A 22,278-nucleotide genomic window follows, 5' to 3' on the forward strand; every position below is an offset into this window, starting at 1 on the left:
TGCACTAGCAATTAATGGGATATCCTCAGCCATTCCCCAGGATGTTCTCTCAACATTATTTGTGGATGATCTCTCAATATCATTTGCTGGCACTAGAATGGCAATGGTTGAGAGAAAAATCCAACTCTCTATTGATAAAATTATCCAGTGGGCTGACATGAATGGATTTAAGTTCTCGACAAGTAAAACTACCATTGTCCATTTTTGTCGTATCCGGGGAGTACATCCAGACCCGGATATATACATTAAAGGTCAACGGATACCATGTGTATCGGAAACCAAATTTTTAGGTTTGATATTTGACTGTAGACTTACATGGGTTTCTCACCTAAAAGCGCTAAAAGCTAAATGTGTTGAAGCTCTGAATATCTTAAAAGTATTGGCCCATACATCATGGGGGGCAGACTGCAATACTATTTTAAAATTATACAAGGCCTTGATTTTTTCCAAAATTAGTTATGGTTGTGAGGTATATTCCTCAGCCACCCCAAGCCGGTTAAAAATATTAGACTCGATACATCATGCAGGTATTAGATTATCTACTGGAGCTTTTAAAACCTCGCCTATCCCAAGTCTCCTTGTTGATGCTGGAGAGTTACCTCTAGACCTTTACCGAATGTCTTCCATTCTTCGGTATTGGTTTAGATTGCAAAGACTCCCTAGCTCTCTAGCCTTTCAGACTGCAAGCCTTGTAAGACACGCATCATACTTTGAGTTGCACCCAAAATCTCCTCAACCTTATGGCTTTCGGGTGAAACGATTTTTAAATAGTCTGGATATAATTAGAAATAATGTACTTCCATTCAAGGTATCATCAACGCCTCCATGGAAATTACCTGACATATCTTTTTGTAAATACTTTATTGGAGTTAAGAAGAATATGACTGACTTAGAATCCAGGTCTCTTTTTATGGAACATGTCGAAGAACATAGGGGATGGACTTTTATATATACTGATGGCTCCAAATCTGATGATGGCGTTGGATTTGGAGTACATAGTAATGATTTTAATTGTAGAGGTGCACTTCCTCTAACAGCTTCCATATTTACTGCCGAACTGTATGGCATATTAACCGCTATTGAGAAAATAGCTTTGGAAAAGGAGGGTAATTTTACAATTTTTAGTGATGCGAGGAGTGTTCTTCAAGCTTTAGAAGTTTTTAATTCTAGTAACCCTCTAGTTTTAAAGATTTTAGAATGGCTTTTTATTATTGGACGGAAAGGTATAACTGTTCGATTTTGTTGGGTTCCAGCACATGTAGGTGTGTCTGGGAATGAGAAGGCAGATTTACTGGCGAAGAATGCGGCATCCGAGTTGCTACCAAGGATGTATCCCATTCCATGTAACGATCTCCTACCTTACATCAAGAAATTGGTTTGTGATAAATGGCAACAGCTCTGGGACAGTCAAGATGGCAATAAAATGAGGGAAGTAACAAATATCATATCACCTTGGAGGTATAACATGATTCCCCGAAAATGGGAGACGACTCTTTGTCGTCTCCGTATTGGTCACACACGGTTGACACACGAGTTTCTGCTGAAGGGCCAACACCAACCGTATTGCGAGGACTGCTTAGTACCTTTAACAGTGAGGCATTTGTTGACCGAATGCCCTAATTTTACTAACTTAAGAAATAGATATCTGTTTGAGGCTCGAGGTGAGGATGGCAGGTTTATCCTTGCCAAGATTCTTGGACATGATGTGTCTTACTATGCGAGCGGAATTTTTAGATTTATTTCAGAAGCAGGTCTTCTGAAAACTATTTAACTATTTTAATAACTTCTTAATTTTTATGGTTTTAATCGAATTCTCTTTTAATTTTCATATACAGTAAATGGTATCGGCGTCAATGACCTTAGATGTCAGGATGCCAGAAAACTTTCAATCAATCAATCTCTACAAGACCTCCACTGTCGTTCTACCTTGTTCGTTCAGAGTATTTAAACACTAATTCTTTTCAACGTTTTGAGATTTGAGTATCTTTTATGAATAAAGAGTCCGACACCCCACCAGACCTACCTTCTCTCGGTATGTGAAAGAAGGCATGTGTGGGGGGCGTCATTTCAGTGATCTTTGCCTTGTCCAAGTTATTTAACCATGTTTCAGATAATGCTAGCATATCTAAATATTTCTCGTTTATCAATTCTCGAATTTGAACAGTCTTATTACCTACAGATTGTATATTTACATAGCCACAGTTTATGACATCCCTCGTAACCATGATCAGTATTTTCCGCTAGTCTTTTCAATTCCAAGTCAAAAGCATTGCACTCTCTAGAATTTACTGTGTGGTCACTTGGTCTGTTTAACTTTGTGCAGTTTATACGCTTTGACACTTGTGAATTACACTCCCTGGTGGAGTGTCTCCCTGAACATTTCCCGCAGACTTTATCTTCATTCTTTGACTTGCAATCTTTTTCAAAATGTCCATACCTCTGACAGTGGTAGCAGGTGATCACGTGGTACCTATGACGTATGTTATAGATACCCCATCGTAACAATACTTTGTCCCCATTATCATGAATAACCCTCCGAACTTCAGGATCACATTTCAGCACATGGTGGGTGGTACCCCACAAGGCATTTTTCTTCAGGACTACACTTATCTTCTATATTTTGGTTTTGGTCCAGGCAGCGATTTCTTTGAATCAAAGCATTTACTACATCATCATCATCATTGTATAGATTGTATATCATTATTTTGGGTTTTAGTTTTTGGATTTTTCTCGTTTCAGTGTCAGCCACCAATATCTGAATTTTGTTTACCGCCTCTTCTCTGATCATATTGTTTGCAAAGTTTACAACAACATTTCCATTCGTAGTTGACCTCATGTTAAGTATAGGAATGTCTTTAAGTGCTTGTTCAACCTCACGTTTTCTTTCAGTGATTTTAGTTGTTAGTTGATTTAATTATCAACAGATTTTTTTCCTTAACTTTGTCAGCAAATGTCGGTTTCTCCGGTTTTGGGTCTTTCAGTGTTCGAAGTGTTGCTTTAATTGATTCCATAAACATGACAAGAATGTCAACTTTCTCAGTGAGGTCGGTGGTCTGGGTGGTATTTGCTGCATCTGCGCTAAGGTCCGCAAGTTTATTTTCCAAGTCATCTATTTTTGCATCTTGTTCGTTCAGGGACAGATCTCTCACGTTTACATTTTCCTTTAATTTTGATATTACTAAATTTTTTGTCTAGCTTCACGTACGCAGTGTGGGCATAACCAGTCTAGGTTTTTCCGTTCATTCTCACTGATGGCTGTCACTATATGCACACATCTCTTATGGTAGAGTCTATTACATTCACATACTATCCATTTTCTCCGTTCTCCATCCGTTTCATTACATATGAAGCAGACACAGTTAGGAGCAGACATAGTGTACTGTTTCTTATCACTAAGTTATCACTTAGATCTCTATTAAGGAATTTAACAACCACAAATCTACATTAAGGAGATGGAATTGATGCAAAGAGAGTAGCACCATCTGCATGTGAGATAAGCTTATTTTCTAGGCCAAACCACATATGTGTATATATTAAGAAAATTAATGGGCCAAGAAGACTACCCTGAGCAACACCAGATATCTCATTTCTATACTCACTATAGTGTCTATTACTTAAAAATTCAATAATAATGCTAAGAAACGACCCACCCACTCCCAACTGTTTCAGTCTGACAACAAGGGCCTCATGATTAACATGGTCAAAGGCAGCACTAAAATCAAGGCCAATCATACAAACTTCCTGACCACAATCAAGGGATTTTTGTACAGCATTTGAGGGTATAAGAAGGGCATCATATACTCCAAGACCTTTATGAAAACCAAATTGCAAACTAGGGAACAGACGATTACCTTCAGCAAACCTATGAAGATGTTCAAAAACTTTAGATAATATGGGAGTTAGGGAAATTGGGCGGTAATCAGTTGGACTTGATCTACCACAAACATATTTACATAGTGGGGTAACATTACCAATTCTCCAACAAGTGCTAAAAGCTCCTCTTCTTGCTAACTTGCGCAAAATAACAGATAACTTCAGGGCTAAGAAATCTGCAGTTTATAAGGAATAAAGGAAAAATGGCAACCGATTCGTTGTCAGTGATGAATTATTTTCCGTTTGTAACCTCCTCAGACAATCTCCAGTGCCTGCGTCCCTTTGTGGGAAAATTTACTCCCGCTGCCAGAGGTACTAGCCCCCAGAAAAGCAACACATACCAAAAGATTTGAACACCACAACTCGTGTCTTTTGTGGCCACTGACACTAGCAAGCCACCGCTAACGCCCCTTTACACGGACTCTTTTCTCGTTATCCATCGCACACTGAAGGCTTTCTTATTCACCATTCGTGGTACAGAAGACGGAGTCTTCTTTAATTGCCAAAAACCTGCGTATCTCCTGCATGATGACCCACCCACAGTTTGCCTCTCTAGGGCAGGTCGCCCTATCTCACATACATGTCTTTTTTAGGGGAAAGCCATGTAATGCAGGTGTTTCATACACGTTCATATGCTGTAATGCTATTGCTTTTTTTTCTCTCAACCATTTGTATTTAAGCTCGTTATCTTGTTGAGTAAAGTCACTTACATTCACCTCACCTTTCTGTTCGTACCTAACAGCTACCTCGCAACACTACCAACCCATTATTCTTATACTTGGTTTGTGATTCTTACTGACGCCCCTCCAGTGGGTACGGTTTCTCTTTACATGGGAGGATATAATTCATGTATGACCCAGGGCCTATCACTTTCTCCTATGATAAACACTTAGGGGCAATAGTGACCTCTCTTTGCTTCTCCACAGATCAAGCCTGGAACACTTCCAGGGAAGTTACAGAACCTTCCAGTTTTGGTTCCAATTAACTTTCAACCTTCTAATCGGTGAGTGGCCCAAATTATAGGACTCGGTTTGTATGGATAGGAAAAATACAAATTACTTAAGAAAAAACTCATTTTCGGTTGAATATTGTCTTTTCATTTCAGAAAACTCCAACAAATATTTTCATCTTTTCCTTTTCCAATGATAAATGTTCTCTACTATTTCAGATTTTTCATCCCAAAGGAAATAATCATCCATCTATTGTGACGAAGATTATGTAAACTACTGAAGATATCTACAAGAGATACAGGACTGGAAAAAGGAAGAAGGGTCTGTGTTAGTTCATGCTGTAAGACTTTCATGTAGAGAATAGGAAGTTTGTTGTTAACTTTATATTTGTCTGCTGTTGAAGATAATATTGAAGAGGATGTCATCCAGTGATAGGGAGGGGATTAAGAACTCTGAATCAATAGAATTTCCAGTAAAAACCGAAATGGAAGATTCCTTTTCACACACTGCAGTCAAGATAGAAAATGATGATTTGGTCAACAGTTGTGGACTCTTTGATGATGACTCTCTTTTCATGGACCCAGACATGGAATTCAAAGCAGAGCCAGAATTTGAAGCAGAGCCAGAAATAGAATTCAAAGCCAAGCCAGAAATAGAATTCAAAGCCAAGCCAGGAATAGAATTCAAAGAAGAGCCAGAAATAGAATTCAAAGCAGAGCCAGAATTCGCAGCAGAGCCAGAAATATTTGAGTCAAATGAAGGTGACATGAAATACTGTTTCGACTCTGATGCATCAGTGAGTGAGGAGGATTTACAAATCAGCAAAAGGGAAGTCAATAAAGAGGAGGAGAAGAGTGTAAAGACAAGTGTAAAAGAGGAAAGTGACATACATTTGGGATCCAGTAGGAAAGAGGACAAAGGAGAGGGAAGAGGAAGGGGGAAAGAATGTTCACAGAAAGAGGAGCAGATGGAAAACAGAGGCTGTGAAAAACCTCTTTGTCAGGAAAGTGATTCCAAAACTCAAATTGATGTTGGTATGACAGAGAAGTCGTTTGTGGGTGGAAATTCTGAAAAGCAATTTAGTGGAGTAGTTAACCCCAACACTCGAATGCTAATTCACACTGAAGACCTGTTCAGATGCAGAGAAAGTGACAAAACATTTTCTAATGAAATTGATCTTAAAGTACATTATAAAACCCACAATAGGATAAAGTCATTCAAGTGCAGTGTCTGTGATAAAGCATTTCGTACAAAATGTGATCTTGCAATACATTTTAGAACTCACACTGGGGAGAAACCATTCAAGTGTAATGTCTGTGACAAAGCATTTAATAGTAAAAGTAATTTTACAAAACATTTTAGAATTCATACTGGGGAGAACCCCTTCAAGTGTAATGTCTGTGACAAAGCATTTAATTGTAAAAGTAATTTTACAACACATTCTAGAATTCACACTGGGGAGAATCCCTTCAAGTGTAATGTCTGTGACAAAGTATTTCATTCGAAAAGTGGCCTTGCAAGACATTTTAGAATTCACACTGGGGAGAAACCATTCAAGTGTAATGTCTGTGACAAAGCATTTAATAGTAAAAGTAATTTTACGACACATTCTAGAATTCACACTGGGGAGAACCCCTTCAAGTGTAATGTCTGTGACAAAGCATTTCATTCGAAAAGTCTCCTTACAATACATTTTAGAACTCACACTGGGGAGAAACCATTCAAGTGCAGTGTCTGTGACAAAGCATTTTCTCGGAAAAGTAATCTCTCAAGGCATCATAAAATTCATAATGGGTTTTGATGGAGAAAGGATGATGATAGGAACACAAGACCAAGGACTCCTAACAAACAGCTTCAAGAAAATGGTGGGCATATCAGGAAACGACCAGTGTAGGTTTTGTCATGCAGCAGTTGAGAGTGTTGGTTATCTGGTTTCAGCCTGCCAGACTCTAATTCGCAGATGGTCACTACACAGCTCATCGCAGTAAGATCTGTAAATATATACATTGGAAAATATGTAAAGAATACAAAATTGAAGTAAAAGATAAGATATGGGAGCATGAACCAGATCCAGTTACCACCAACAGATACATTACCATCTTTTATGATGAGATAATCCCGACAGGAAGATATATAGAAGGAGGTGCTATAAGACCTGATATTGTGATCTGAAATAAAGAAGAAAAACAGCAAAGATTATAGATGTGACAGTACCCTGGGATTTTGGCCTTAATAGAGCTGAGAGGTAGAGAATAACAAAATATCAAGAACTGAAGAACGATCTGAAAAATGCTTGTGAACTGAAAGAAATAGAAGTAATACCTGTGGTGGTGGGGGCAACAGGACTTATGAAGAAAAGCCTGAGACAATACCTTCAGGGGATACCAAGTTGCACAAGCATAAATGAGGAGCAGATTGCTGCCATCAAGGGAACAGTGACCATCTTGAAAACAGCCCTCGGATACAAGGCTAGTGGAGTATAGAGGTGCAACCGTAGACCCCAAGTTGAGGTCCATTGCATCACTAATATAATTGATTGATTTAAAGTTTTAGAGCCAATTAAGGTATTAAGACAAAGAGTGAAGCCATTTAAGTGCAGTGTGTGTGATATGACATTTGCCTGGAGAACACTTTTTTTCAAAGCCTAGGAGGAAGATTTGTGCTGGAGAAAATGTTCAAGGAAGTGGGGAAGTCGTGTTTTTTTTTAAAAGAAGAGAAAGCTGGTACAAAGCGATTAAATTTCCACATTTGCTAAACTCTAGTTGTGCTCTCTCTTGTTGGGTCAATCAACTGGAATTGAGACAGTTCCATTGCAAATGTCTCTTTACTGGACTTTTACAAACAAGTTTAATGTAATTTTGATCAAGCCAGAGAAACATGTCCGATTAAAGGAGATCTGTGTCTCCCTGGTGATGTTCAGCTGCTTGTGCTATTGCACTCTGATGGGTCATCTCATGTTAGCTGGTTATGCACCTCCTCGTTGTACTGTACCTCTGACTCCCTAATTATTCACATCCTTTGTTTCTTAGGAACATTTGACAGTTAGGAACCTTAACTGTATTTGTGGAGATTAAATGGTTAGAGGAAATACTTGAACAACAGAAAACAAAAGTGTTTTATTTGCATTTGTCTGCTGATCTCTTTTGCAGTATGTGGTGGAGGAAGGACATAATTACTGTAGTGCAGCTTTCTTTAAGGATTTTTGTACTTAGTTAAATTTAACTCAATTGGTTTATTATTGCGCTGAATTTGTTTTGTATTTCAATTTCTATTATTGGTTTATTGCTACACATCATACAAACCTTTGACCTTTCATAGAATGATGACTTCAGGTAGTAGTAGTGGTAGTAGTTGGCGAGTAGGCTTTCCCTATACACCAGGTAGCGTAATTGTGTTACAGTATCTGTGCTAACTGCCTTTATCAAATACTGTATACCTGTTCCTGTTGGGTTGCATGTCTGATGCTCTCCTATCCCTCATGTGTACGTGACCTTCAGTTTCTGCCGATCTCTGACTGCAGAAGATGAACTTCAAGTTCTATCTTTCATCTTCAAAGAGGTCAAGGAGGGCTGATCTATGAGTTGCCGTCTCTCTCTCTCTCTCTCTCTCTCTCTCTCTCTCTCTCTCTCTCTCTCTCTCTCTCTCTCTCTCTCTCTCTCTCTCTTTTGGGAGAGAGAATCAGTGCATGCCGGTAATGTCAATACCTGCTGCCATATCGGGTCCCCGTTGAAGGGTTCCTGAGATCACAACAGAATCTTCTGATGTGGCGCTGCCAAGGAAGAAGTTACAGAAGCACAGGACGACCTACAAGTCTGATTCTCCACAATCTCAGTCTGGTTCCTCTGCATGGTTTTGTTGGAGGAACAATATTATAGCAACACCCTTCCATTGGGAAGGCGTTGAGGTGCAATACAAAGTACAAGGGGTCACGCTTCTGCTATCAGTGCCAAATCTCATGAGAGATGAGCCACAAGGTCTATTGGTCAAGATACATACCCTTGCTCTAATTCCTCTCCTGCCAGGATGCTTGCCAGCAATTTGGTAACCTTCTCTTCACACTCATGAACAAGCAGGTGACAATGAGCTACCATAAGGAGCTCTCCTATGAAGGTTGACTCTTCAGATCACTTTTCATAAGCAGTGAGCACCTTTTCCTCGCATACACCTCTTAGTCTTCCTCTACACGTACTATCATTCCCACAAACATGATGATTACTGGTTTGACCTAGAGTTTATATAAGTTCACGATCATTGCCAATTTCAAGGACACGAGATGTTACAATCTCACGAGCAGAAGCAGTAATTGTTCACTCTCTTCTTTCAATAGCCTTCCTCATCTGCTTCTTGTGGAATTTGCCTCTTCACCCTACCTCTTCAAAGATAGCAGTCGGGACCACTGTCTTATGAATAACCTCTAAGAAAGACCTCACCATTTGCTATGGTGATTCTCTCCTGTTGTGCATGCAGTTGGCCACCTGTACCATTTGCCTCATTCTCCAATCCTGCATATTGTTTGTATCTTGAAAAATTTAATAACCTTTTTTCCTCCTCCTCCTCATATTTGTATCTTAAATCCAAACACAAGTCAAAGAAAGACCATTAAGTTAATGTTATCAGTAAAGAGACAAACCTCAAGGAAAGAATTTATTGCAAACACAGGATATCAGAGAACAAATATGTATGTGTCCCTCTGCTGCTGAGAGCCCCTTTTTGGGCTGTATCCTTCTCCAGTTTTTTCTTCCTACCTTTGCCAAAGCTAGCAGTGCAAAACGCACTGTGATTATCTTGCATTCTCTTCTTGTGCAGTGAGAATCTGTCAGACTTTGACACTAGCTTTCTTACCTGGTGGTGTCTTTGCTGATAGAAAGGTTCCTTTTCAATTTGAATTCTGAGGGAAAGTTCAGAATTCCTAAGTACAAAATGTTACCTTACTTTGAAGTTCTTCCTAAATGAATATTTTTGTCAGTTAGACTATAAAGAAAAGGGAATGTTTTTGTGTCTGTATAGTTGTAAATTAACTTTGAATATTTCTTCTATTTTTTTATTGCTTACATGTATGTAACTTAAGTGTATGTTATATAATTCTTTACTTAAAACAAATAATTATTAATTTGAGATATTGTATTTTTCACGTGAAGTTTTTAATTGAATAAATTATTTTTAAAGAAATGTCCTTATTCAATTTACACTTTAGTTCCTTTCACACTTCAGTATTATTAAATGGACAGTTGTTCCGTAACTGGAATACAAACCTTAGCTATTTGATAGGGGTATTACTCTCGGCGTAGCGGAAATGATGAGCCATTAAAATTTAACGAGGTTTTACTACTCACACCGCTAGTTAGCGGGGGTAGGGGAGGGTAGCTTGCTCCCCCCCCCTTACACACACCTGTGCTTGAACTCGCTTTGTTCTCGGCTCGGATGACAGTCGGATGTGTCCACTGTCATCCTCGCCGCTCATTGGCAGCCATCAATGGTTTTTTTGCTTTCTCTTTTTGACAGTTTTGTATGTGAAGTTGGCCTCTGCTATTATGTGCACCTGCCCTGGATTACCCGACCGCCCCTGTGGAACATTCATGTCGGCGATCGAGACAGACCCTCACGCCCTTTGCCCTTCCTGTAGAGGTCAACGGTGTAACAGTGATAATAAGTGTACAGACAGTCCCCAACTTGTGAACACAATGGGGACCGAGAGTGCGTTTGTAAGCTGGATTGTTCGTAAGTCGTTAGTGATAAATTTTGTCAAGAGTAAGCGTAACCTAACTCGGTTGTTTACGATTTTCAGCCGTAGTAGTCAACAAATAGCCCCATTTCATATGAAATAGGTTATTACAAATATTTTACTTTATCATATTACAGTACAGTAGTCTGTATAATACTGTAAAGTTTAGTACAGTAGGTTGTTGTTAGTCGTGGCGATCAGTTTCTCACGAAACAAAAACATGCCATTCGATTACAACAGCTGATCTCTCTCTCTCTCTCTCTCTCTCTCTCTCTCTCTCTCTCTCTCTCTCTCTCTCTCTCTCTCTCTCTCTCTCTCGTAGTAAATATAGTGTACTGTGCATTATAATTCCTTTTTAAATAAATGTATATACTGAAAGCTATTTTATTATTCCATTACCCTTTTTTTTTTGCCAGAAACTTACGTAAACAAGCGCCATTTGCATTATCTACTGTACGACTGTAATGTTTACCTTTTCACGGTGATCAAATCAGCTGACTTGTACCGTACTGTATTTACTGTATGTAACAGTACTGTGCATTTAACTGCTTCATGGTTGTTTTGGCATTGTTAAATAAAATGCAGAAGGTTAGTTTACTGTGTTGTTTTATTTTAATTTTGACGACCGACGGAATCAGCTGGGTTGTACAGTAGGCTGTCCTAACGGATGACGTCAGCTGATGCGCGACAACCTGTAAATAATTACGCATTAGCGTACTGTACTAGTAATTCCTTTTTTCAATTAATACTGCTTGGTACAGTACAGTAGTTACTGTAAATTTTATTTAAGATGTAAAATGATTGTACTGTACTGTTCAGTATGTACCGTACTGCTAAAAGACTATTTATCATGATAAAGTATCGCGTGTCCGTACATCTACATAAAGCTCTCTATTTCTCGTACTGTACGTACCCGTACATCTACAAGTACGATATCTCTCGTACTGTACATATACATGTACGCTCTATCTTACATATGTATGTACACAACACACACACTGCAGTCAATATTAAATATTAGATAAAGTAAGCAATAAAATACTGTACAGTAACTTACGTTTTTAATTCATTCTATTGCGGTGACGGAGATATGATGAAAGGAGACGAGGCTCTTGATGTAGAAAGCATGGGTGAGTCAGGTGCAGGAGAAGGCATATCTGGGGAATCAGGTGCTGATGAAGGAGATTGTACTGGTGTGGTAAGCCGAGATTTAAAAAACTTATACAAAGAGGTCTGTTTTGTTTTCCTTTTTCTCTCATCATAAATAACACTGTAGCAATTAATTGCATCGTGCACACAGGTGGAGACTTTTGTAAACCTCTCAACATTGGGGTCCTGGCTCAAAAATGGATAAAGCTTCCTCAATATTAGAGAAAGCTTCAGCTAAAAATTTTGTATCAAATTTCTTGACGGGAGGTGGCTCCTCTTCGCTGTTTTCATTATCTTCCTGACGTTGCATCGCCTCCAACTCCATCAAGTCTTCATTGCTGAGTTCTTCTCCATGAGACTCGAGAAGTTCATGAAAAGCTTCCTCCTCCAGGTCCAGCTCAAGTTTCTTACTGAGGTCCACAAGATTATTCAAAATTTTCTGGCTTTCTTCATCTTGGTCGAAGCCGGTAAAATCATTAACAAACTGTGGAGTAAGGTACTTCCACACGCCATTCAAGTTAGATTTTTGAACTTCCCGCCATGAAGCATGAATATTTTTTACACAGTCGTAAATATTGTACGACTTCCAGAAGTCTTTCAGAGTTTGATTGGAGGTTTCATCGTCGACTGCCTTCAGTGCCTGCCTATAGGTACGCCGCGTATAATATTTTTAAAAATTTGCTATGACCCCTTGGTCCATGGGTTGAAGAAGAGAGGTGGTATTTGGGGGCAAATAAATTACTTGAACATCTGGGTGGAAGTCGTCTAAGTGAGGAGGATGACCAGGGGCATTATCTAAGACTAAAAGAATCTTAAAAGGGATGTTATTTTCATGGCAATACAATTTAACTTCGGGAATAAACTGAAGGTTAAACCAATCTTGAAAAATAGCAAGAGTAACCCAGGCCTTAAGGTTGGACATCAAGATGACAGGAAGAGTGCTTTTGTTAATGTTCTTGAAAGCCCGAGGATTTGCTGCACGATACACCAAGAGCGGCTTAAGCTTGCAATCGCCTGATGCATTGGCACCCAACATTAACGTTAGCCTATCCTTTGCAGCTTTGTAACCCGGCATGCTCTTCTCCTCGCGACTGATGTACATTTTCGATGGCATTTTTTTCCAAAAAAGGCCAGTCTCATCAACATTGAATATTTGCTGTGGAATATATCCTTCACTGTCTATTACACTTTTTAAGTAAACTGGAAACTCTTCAGCAGCCTTCTTGTCCGCACTTGCTGCCTCACCAGTAATACCTACGTTATGTAAATTAGCGCGCATTTTGAATCTATTAAACCAACCATGGCTTGCTACAAAAGACTCACCAGCTGCCTCCCCACCTGCCTTAGCCTTCACATTTTCGTAAAGGCTTCTAGCCTTTTCTTGTATGAGCATCAGAGATAGAGGTACCCTCCTTTGTTTCTGATGTTCGATCCACATAGCGAGGAGTTTTTCCATCTCTTCCATACACTTTCCTCTTTTCTTGGAAATAATGGTCGAAGCCATTGGTACCGCACTTTTCACATGTTCCATAATACGGTCCTTGCTCTTATAAATTGTGCCAACTGTTGACCGATTTAATTTATAGGCACTCGCAACACTTCCCATCTTCTCGCCACGATCTAGCTTCTTGATGATGGCTACTTTCATTTCCATTGAAATTGATTGCCTCTTCTTTACACTACCTCTATCACCACTAAGCTTGCGCTTCATTCCACTACCACTCGCAATCTGCTTATCAGCCATAGTTAATGTTTACTGTTAATACGTATTTTACGAAAATACAGCGGGAGTTATACACGGGAACAGCTATAGCGATCTCGATAGTGAACACAATGTGTTTTGAACAAAGCGGGCAGCGGGTGCTGCACGGCGTGGGTAGCGGGGGTGTTGGAAACAAGTCGGGAGTGGCGCTAATTTCAAAATTTAAACTTGCGATAAAATCTACGGAAGTTTACGAACATGTTTGGACTTCCGTCAAATTGTGTTCGTATCTCCGGATGTTCGTAACACGGATGTTAGTAAGTTGGGGACTGCCTGTAGTGAGTGCAGGGAGTGGTCTACCTCCCAGTTGGAGAGGTTTTTACGGTGACGGAAGTCCAAACGGGATATTTCTCCTTTGAAGGTTTCTTTGAAAGGAGAAAAACCCAAGCCCTCTTCTTCCGTTGCTCAAACCTCCTCCGAAGCTCCCAGTCGGCGGTCTCTTTCAAGAGACCGTCAAGTGGTAGCGTAGACCGTTGTACTGTTTTCCAAGCTCTGGGTTCGAAAGATGGCGTTGCCTCCCCTAGTTAGGCAGCTCCACCTCTCCCCCGGGGGAGGATTTGTCAGTAATCCCTCTTTTCCAGCTTTGGTCTTCTTTGGGGCTTGAGGGTTCGCCCTCCAAGGAAGTCTTACTTGACTACATCCGATTGGGTGCCGCTGTCAAGCAATTGCCGCCTCCGGCAGAGGTTGGTCTTCTGTCGATTGTCGATGTTGTGGTGTTAGAGGTATCCAATGCTGTATCTCCTACTACCTCTGACTCTTCAAACCCCACAGTAGCTGAAGGCTTAGTTTCTCCTGTTCCTGTTCAACCAACGAGGGAGAAACTTAAGTCCAACAGTCTCTCCTGCTAGTGTTTCTCACCTTCGGGGGAGTTCACTTACAGAGACTCCTCTTCGGAGGACTGCAGAAGGTCAGCTTGCTGATCCCACAGCCCCCAGAGGGCGTATTCGTCGCAAGGCTTGCCTTCCTCTTACCCAGAGAGGCCTTCCTTCACCTGCGGTGAGTAGGCGCCTCTTTGGTTCTACATCTTCGTTGCAGTCCACCGCAGAGGAGCCTCATCAGCGATCACCGACTGTTCTTGCTTTGGTCCTGGACCTCTCAGCGGATCGTTCACGATCCCCTTCGGTGGAAGATCGTCCTTTAAAAGAACGCGTCGACCTTCCACTCGTCAGACCTGCCGACCTGCCATCACCATTCCTGAGTGCTGATGTGCGGTACACGCCGACAAAACCTGACCTCCACGCTCGTTAGGCATCATCTTCTAACCCTAATACAGGGCATCAAGGGCGTATGCGCCAACGCGCGCATACTTCCCTCACGCATTATACCAGCAGAGTAGAGCATACGCGCCCACGGTCTCCTGCGTGCCAGGCTTTGCCAGAGCAAGCGCGCCCACGGTCTCCTGCGTGCCAGGCTTTGCCAGAGCAAGCGCGCCCACGCCCAGCTATGCAACATCCCTAACCTGCGCGCCATCAACCTCCTGCGCGCCAGCGTTCTCTCAACGCGCCAGCGCTCTCCTGCACACCAGCGCTCTCCTGCGCACCAGCGTTCTCCTGCACGCCAGCGATCTCCTGCGCGCCAGCACCCACGCGAAGCAGTCATCTCCTGCGCGCCCACGATCTTGGGATCTGGGCGCTGTTGGGAAGTCTATACTGACTTCTCCCACGCGCCAACGCGCCAGCACTCACCTACGCGCCAGCTTTTTCCAGCGCGCCAGCACTCGCCATCACGCCGACACGAGCAGTCTCCTGCTCGCGTCCACGAGGATACGCGTGCGCGCCCTCGCCCATTCTCTCCTGCAGTTGCGCGCCCACAAGATGGGCGCCCACGAGCAGCACAGGCATCAACTGTGCGCTCGCGCGCCAGGGGTATCTCTCTTGCGCGCGCTCGCCCTACAGCTTCTTCAGGGGCACGCGAACTCTCGCCTGCGTGCCCGCGCGTTCAACGCCCTGATCCCTGTGCACCCACAGTCTCCCATGTGTGGTCCTGCACGCCATCAGTCTCCCGCGCACCCTCGCAGTCGCCCGCGCGCCCACACACGCACCAGCAGTCGCCCACGGGCGACCCCTGGTATTCTCCATCGCGCGAGCGTCAATATCCTCCCGCTCGCGAGGCTGCTAGACAACGCACGGCAAGGTCACCATCGCCTCATTCCCCTCCCCGCAAACGCATAATAGCGTGTATTGCGGTGGAAGGGAAACATCCAGAGGGGTCCAGGAACCCTATTCATTTTCAGGCGAACCCACCTATGGGAACTCCTCCCAGGGATCATTTTATCCCTGTCCCTTCAAAGGGGGTGTCTGTCAGTCAACAACCTTGGTTCGGTGCACAAATCAGAGTAGTTACACAGGCATTCAAGCCTGTTTCCTCTGAATTAGGGCACAGATCCATGGCTGTCTCTACCCCTCTGAAGAGAAAAAGAGGAGTTCCGGACGCAGTAACTTCTCCAAGGGCTAAGTTGACTCCACTCAAGACTTCGAGGAAGGTTCCTTCATCCCCCTGACTTTCTCTCCTTCCCTGTCGGAGGAGTACTTCCTGTCCTCAGGGGAATCATGTGAGGTGAGACTTTCCCCCATCGCACCAATGAGGGAAACCCCTCCTCGCGCTGAGAAGTCTTCCCAAGTGGGGCTGGAAAGAACTTGCCATCTTCTATGTTGGAGTCCTACATCCTTCTCAGGAAGGAGGCGAAGGACTCGAAGACTCTACCAAAGTCCCCTACAAGACCAAGGACGGAGCTAACTAGCCACTCGGAGAACGTCCGCGACTCTCCCCAAGAAGAGCCTTTGGTGACAGGAGACTTCGCTGCAAGTCCAACATCAAGAGGAGATCAGCGTTTTGGCCAGTTCTGACTTTAATGAGGGCTCTCAATGGGTTTTCCGACCCAGAGATCCCTCCTCGAGAGGGCAAGGACACAGTCTTGGACCGCGTATACGGTACTCAGAAACCATCCAAGACCAGTGCGGCTCTGCCCTGGTCTCAGGGGGTTAAGAGTACCAGGGACAAGATCGATGTACAGCTCTCCGAGCTGTCCTCCTCGAACCGTTCCAGTGCCGGCAACAAGCTTCTCCCACCTCCTCGCGTACAGCAGAGGAGGTACTTCGAGATCCTTGTGGAGCTTTGTTTAGCTCTTTCTCTCCACCATTTGTTGGAAGAGCTTACCAGGGGAGTCCCTCTTGAGAAAGACTCCAACCTGTAGGTCTCGTTCTTGGCAACCGAGATCCTTAACCAGGAGAAGGTTGCAAAGTGTGATATGCAAGCCACGAACCTTAGGTATCCTGATACGCTCTGAGGATTTCTCCAAGGAACGTACCAGGAAAGCTATGGAGACGTTCCTTCTCTCAGGCACTCACACAATCGAGTTTCTGGCCCACCAAGTCTCAAACTTGTGGGCAAACACCATCCTGAAACGTCGGGATGCGGTGGCTGAGAGATTCCATCAGAAGGTCCCTAGCACCGAGATCAATAGGCTCAGGCATTCTTCTTTAGAAGGAACGATCCTGTTTGAGCCTAAGGATGTGGAACAGGCTGCTGAGAGGTGGAGGAAGTCTCACCAAGACTCCCTCCTTCATAGGGCTTTGACATCTAGGCCCTATAAGCCTCTAGCACCCCAGCAGTCTCGTCCGACCAAGACCGCAAAATCAACGACAGCAGCGAAGACAGTGGTGTCTAAGCCCTTTCTTGTCAAGGATAGGAAAGGCTAAAAGTCCTCCAGGGGAGGTAAGAATCCTAGAGGGAGCAGCCGAGGCCGAAAACGCTAGGATTGGCAGTCCCTCTGCATGTATGTCCATCAGTGAGGGAATGCCTACAAAGTTGCTCAGACAGGTGGCAGCAACTTGGGGCTGATTCCTGGACGATTTCCATAATCAGTCAGGGATATCGCGTCCCGTTCACAACATCTCTACCTCCCCTGACGACAAATCCAGTGTCATTGAGCTCCCTTGCCATGGGATCGGCAAGGGGGCAAGCCCTTCGGGCTGAAGTCCAGACCCTGTTGAAGAAGGGCGCTCTCCAAGAGGTCCTCGACGGGTCTCCAGGCTTCTTCAGTCGACTCTTTCTTGTAAAGAAGGCGTCTGGAGGCTGGAGACCAGTCATCGACCTCTTATCTCTGAACAAGTTTGTTAAACAAACTCCGATCAGCATGGAGACGGCGAACACAATCAGACTAGCCGTGAGACCGCAAGACTTCATGTGTACAATGGACCTAAAGGAGCGTACTTCCAGATCCCAGTCCCTCCGTCTTCAAGGAAGTACTTAAGATTCAGTCTAGACAACAAAGAGTACCAGTTCAAGGTGCTGTGCTTCGGTCATTCCACAGCACCGCAAGTTTTCACCAGAGTGTTCACCCTAATATCTTCGTGGGCACACAGGATTGGCATCCGTCTCCTTCGTTATCTGGACGGCTGGTTAATCCTAGCAGACTCGGTGTCGTTCCTTCTTGAACACTGGGACAAACTTCTGAGACTTTGCGAGGATCTGGAGATCCTGGTAAATCTCGAGAAGTCCTCACTGCTTCCTACTCAAAGACTGGTATATCCAGGCATGGTTATAGACACCAATCTCCACAAAGCCTTCCCATCAGACAACAGGATAGCCAGGCTGAGGAAGGTCGCAAGCCCTTTCCTCAGACGAGAGGAATTTCCAGCCCAATCGTGGTTACGTCTCATCGGTCACCTTTCATCATTGGCTCGTCTAGTTCCCAACGGTCGCCTCAGGATGAGATCCCTCCAGTGGCGAGTCAAGTCCCGGTGGAATCAAGGTTACGGTTCCATGGACGTCCTGATCCCTATGGGACCTGCGGAACTGACGGACCTCCAGTGGTGGGTGGCAGACGAGAACCTACGAAAAGGAGTGGACTTTCTCGTCCTCTCCCGGGATTTGATGCTGTTTTCGGACACTTCAAAGAAAGGGTGGGGGCCCACGTACTGCACCACACGACCTCAGGCCTGTGGTCAGAGTCAGAAAAGTATCTCCATATAAATCTCCTAGAGATGAAGGCCGTTTTCTTGGCCCTTCAAGAGTTCCAACAATACCTGACGGGTCACTCTGTGGTGGTGATGAGCGACAACACCACAGTAGTGGCTTACATCAACAAACAAGTAGGTACTTTTTCACAGCAGCTATCCCATCTAGCAGTAGAGATACTAAGATGGGCCGAAATCCACTCGATACCGCTATCGGCACGCTTCATTCCAGGCAAAAGGAATGTGCTCGCCAACAATCTGAGCAGAGCATCTCAGATAGTGAGTACCGAGTGGTCTTTGGATCATCTAGTTGCCAACAAAGTCCTGACTTTGTGGTGTTCTCCTATTGTGGATCTGTTCGTAACAGCCCTTAACTTCATGCTCCCGCTGTACTGCTCCCCAGTCCTAGACCCCAAGGCTCTCTGGCAAGATGCTCTCCAATAACGTTGGGACAACATCGACGTTTACGCCTTTCCCCTGTTCTGTCTGATGAGGAGGGTGCTCAACAAGACATCGGTCACTCTTTCAATGACCCTCATAGCTCCGCTATGGCATCACGCGGAATGGTTCCCGGACCGTCTGCAACTCGTAACGGAGCTACTAAGAGAACTCCCTCCTCGGCACAATCTGCTCTAGCAACCACATGCCAACCTCTTCCACAAAGCCGTAGCTTCGCTACGACTTCACGCCTGGAGACTATCCAGCATCTCTCTGAGAGAGGATTTTCGCAGCAAGTTGCTGCCAGGATGTCTGGACATCTGCGAAAGTCATTCGCAGCAGTCTACCAGGCAAAGTGGAAAGTCTTTTGTAGTTGGTGTCATGGAAGGGGTATCTCTTCACTCGATGCCACTATTCCAACAATAGCGGAGTTCCTCCTGTATTTGTAGGAAGAAATGCGCCTTTCAGTCTCGGCAGTGAAAGGCTATCGTTCAGCCTTAAGTCTAGCTTTCAGGCTGAAAGGGATGGACATATCTTCATCACTAGAACTTTCCCGACTCATATGGAGTTATGAACTTATCTGCCCTCAGTCGGAAGTTAGACCTCCTCCATGGAACGTGGTTCAAGTTCTCAGGTCTCTTAAGAGACCTCCCTATGAACCATTACACCAGGCATCAGATCGCCACCTAACCTGGAAGACAGTGTTCCTGCTAGTTTTGGCTTCGGCCAAGCGTGTTAGCGAACTTCATGGTCTCTCGTATGACATGGCCCATTCAATGGGATGGGGGAGGTAACGTTCAACTTCGTCCCTGAGTTTATTGCTAAGACTCAGTATCCTGGAGAAGCGGATCCTCGATTCGACTCCTTCCGGATTTCTAGTCTCCGCTCTGTAACAGATGACCCAGACCATCTCTTACTATGCCCATTAAGGAGTTTGAGGCTATACAGTGAACCCTCGTTTATCGCGGTAGATAGGTTCCAAACCCGGCCGCGATAGGTGAAAATCCGCTAAGTATTGACACCATATTTACCTATTTAACATGTATATTCGGACTTTTAAAACCTTCCCTTGTACGTAGTACTGTTAACAAACTACCCTTTAATGTACAGAACACTTAATGCATGTACTACAGTACCCTAAACTAAAACAGGCACAAATATTAAAGGCGATTTTATATCATGCGTTTCCTAAACACGCTAAAAAGCACGATAAAAAATGGCAACCAATGTTTTGTTTACGTTTATCTCTGATCATAATGAAGAAACAAACTCATTTAGTGTACACATATATGTATAGGTTAGTTTTTGCATCGATTATATTGATGTATACAGTATGTTGATTTTGTTATTACCAATGTTTTACTTAATTTTCCTTAGGACTTCCAAATGAAATGTTTTTCTTTATGACGCCGCATGAAACGACGGCGTCATAAAGTACGCTCAGTAAACAACCACGCTCAGAACAAAGAAGGCATTTAACGCGCATGATGAAAGTGATAAATAATGATATTTACAGTAAAAGCATTTACAAAATATGTTATTACAAATATTATTTACCGTATCTATATAAAATCATACAGTACATACTGTACGTAGCAAAGCAGGAAAACAATTTACGAGAGAGAGAGAGAGAGAGAGAGAGAGAGAGAGAGAGAGAGAGATTGTTTTACGTACGTAAATGTAAATTTTAAACAAAAAAAATATGATAGGCTTTTAAAACCTTCCCTTTAACTTAATGCATACAGTACTAAACTATAAAACAGGCACAAATATTAAAATGTTAGAATATTAAAGTAAAAAATAAAGAATGTTACTGTACTCACCACGAAAGAAGTGCAAGAAAAACTTGAATGATGATGGCGATGAATTTGCTGCACAGTAGAAATGATGATGATGAAGCTGATGATGTCTTCTACTGTGCAGCCAATAATAGTATTTTACGTCTCCTCAGACGGAGGTGTCTTTTCCTGGGACACCTCTTCAACTTCTTCCTGAGACACTTCTTCAATTTCTTCTGAGGGCATTGTGATCGGAAGTTGATGCCGCTGCTTCTTTTTTCGCAAGAGCATCCTGTAGGGAGCTATGTGTTCATCGATCTTGGTGCAGAATTGTACAGAACGAACCATATCCTCGTCCCACTCTTGCGACATTTCTTTCACCTCATTCGCAAGCTTGCAGAGCTTGGCAAGCCGTTCTAATGTTAAGACCGTTTCTTCGACATTTTCTTGGATCTCTTCCTGTGTTTCACTGTCTTCACTGCCCGATTTCGTCAGGTCTTCGAGGTCTGCGGCCGCGTAACTTCTACTGTCTTTTAACATAGTATCGAGAAGCGTTACCTTCTCAGCAATCGTCATCATCTTTCGGTGCTGTTTAGGCTCACTACCAGCCTTAGTAGAAGCAGAAGGCTTGGGAGGCATTGTACAGTAGGGTTTAACAGAAAGTTCAACAAAAAGTTCAACTTAAAACAGTCACGCACAGCACAGATTAAAGTTCACAATTAACAACGTCAACACAGTGATACAGCGGGAGACAAAGTGACCGCGGAAAGAGATGCTGCGGGTTGGAGAAGCGGTCAAAACACCAATCAGAGGCTAGATTACAAAACTTGGGTTCTGATTCGTCATCTATCAGCGCTTGAACCAATCACAACCCAATTCAAAGTACAAGATATCCTGCGTACAGTATACTGTACAGTAATAATAATAATAAATAATGATACTGTAATAATAATAATAATAATAATGATAATAATAATAATAATTATAATAATAACAATAATAATTTTAATAACAACAACAATAATAATAATAATAGCTTTACGTACGCTATTTTACGCTTTTGTTGTAGGATGTGTGTCTCTCTCTCTCTCTCTCTCTCTCTCTCTCTCTCTCTCTCTCTCTCGTACGCTTATTCGAAATGTGATTTTTGCAACAAAGAATATTATTGGATGCAGTACTACGTACGTATACATACAAAAGATTCATGGAAAAGAAGCACTTCCATTACATTTGTAGTAATGTACAGTACAGTAGTAGCCAACAGCAGCCTTACACCATTCTAATATGGTATGATTGCATCTGATTTGCGTTTCATGTTCGATTTAATTTTACTACGTACTGTATACAGTACTGAATTATCGTATGATCACATTCTCTTTTCGTGTTTTATTTCTTTCTGTGCTTAATTATATGTCATATGTGATGCAATGAACAATCAGTAAGAGCAGATATTACTAATTACAGTATTAATGGAATTACAGGTAACGAAATATCGTATTTGGGGTCTTCAGATATTGCGGTATTTTCGAAATTTCCGGAAAATCCGCGATATGTATATATACCTGTATATGGGTTATGGAAAAAACCCGCGAAGTGGTGAATCCGCGATGGTCGAACCGCGAAGTAGCGAGGGTTCACTGATACCTCA

General features: G+C 42.9%; 2 protein-coding genes across 3 annotated transcripts in view; one reads left to right on the top strand and one right to left on the bottom strand.

The window, feature by feature from the left end:
• The window catches only part of LOC137637446 (zinc finger protein OZF-like), a 96,031-nt gene extending 88,682 nt beyond the window's left edge, over positions 1–7,349 (top strand). For both annotated transcript variants that reach the window (XM_068369640.1, XM_068369641.1), the window contains one exon: positions 5,042–7,349. In XM_068369640.1, coding sequence (XP_068225741.1) covers positions 5,242–6,624 — 1,383 coding nt within the window. In that variant the 5' untranslated portion in view covers positions 5,042–5,241 and the 3' untranslated portion in view covers positions 6,625–7,349. The remainder of the gene's footprint in view (positions 1–5,041) is intronic.
• Positions 7,350–11,866: 4,517 nt separating this feature from the next.
• On the bottom strand, positions 11,867–13,438 carry LOC137637444 (tigger transposable element-derived protein 1-like). Its single transcript, XM_068369638.1, has 2 exons — positions 12,437–13,438; positions 11,867–12,334 (listed from the first exon to the last, which is right to left on the bottom strand). The coding sequence occupies exons 1-2, from the start codon at positions 13,436–13,438 to the stop codon at positions 11,867–11,869; spliced, it is 1,470 nt and encodes a 489-aa protein (XP_068225739.1).
• Positions 13,439–22,278: the final 8,840 nt, after the last annotated feature.

This window comes from Palaemon carinicauda, unplaced genomic scaffold, assembly GCF_036898095.1.
Source record: "Palaemon carinicauda isolate YSFRI2023 unplaced genomic scaffold, ASM3689809v2 scaffold75, whole genome shotgun sequence".
Classification (NCBI taxonomy): domain Eukaryota; kingdom Metazoa; phylum Arthropoda; class Malacostraca; order Decapoda; family Palaemonidae; genus Palaemon; species Palaemon carinicauda.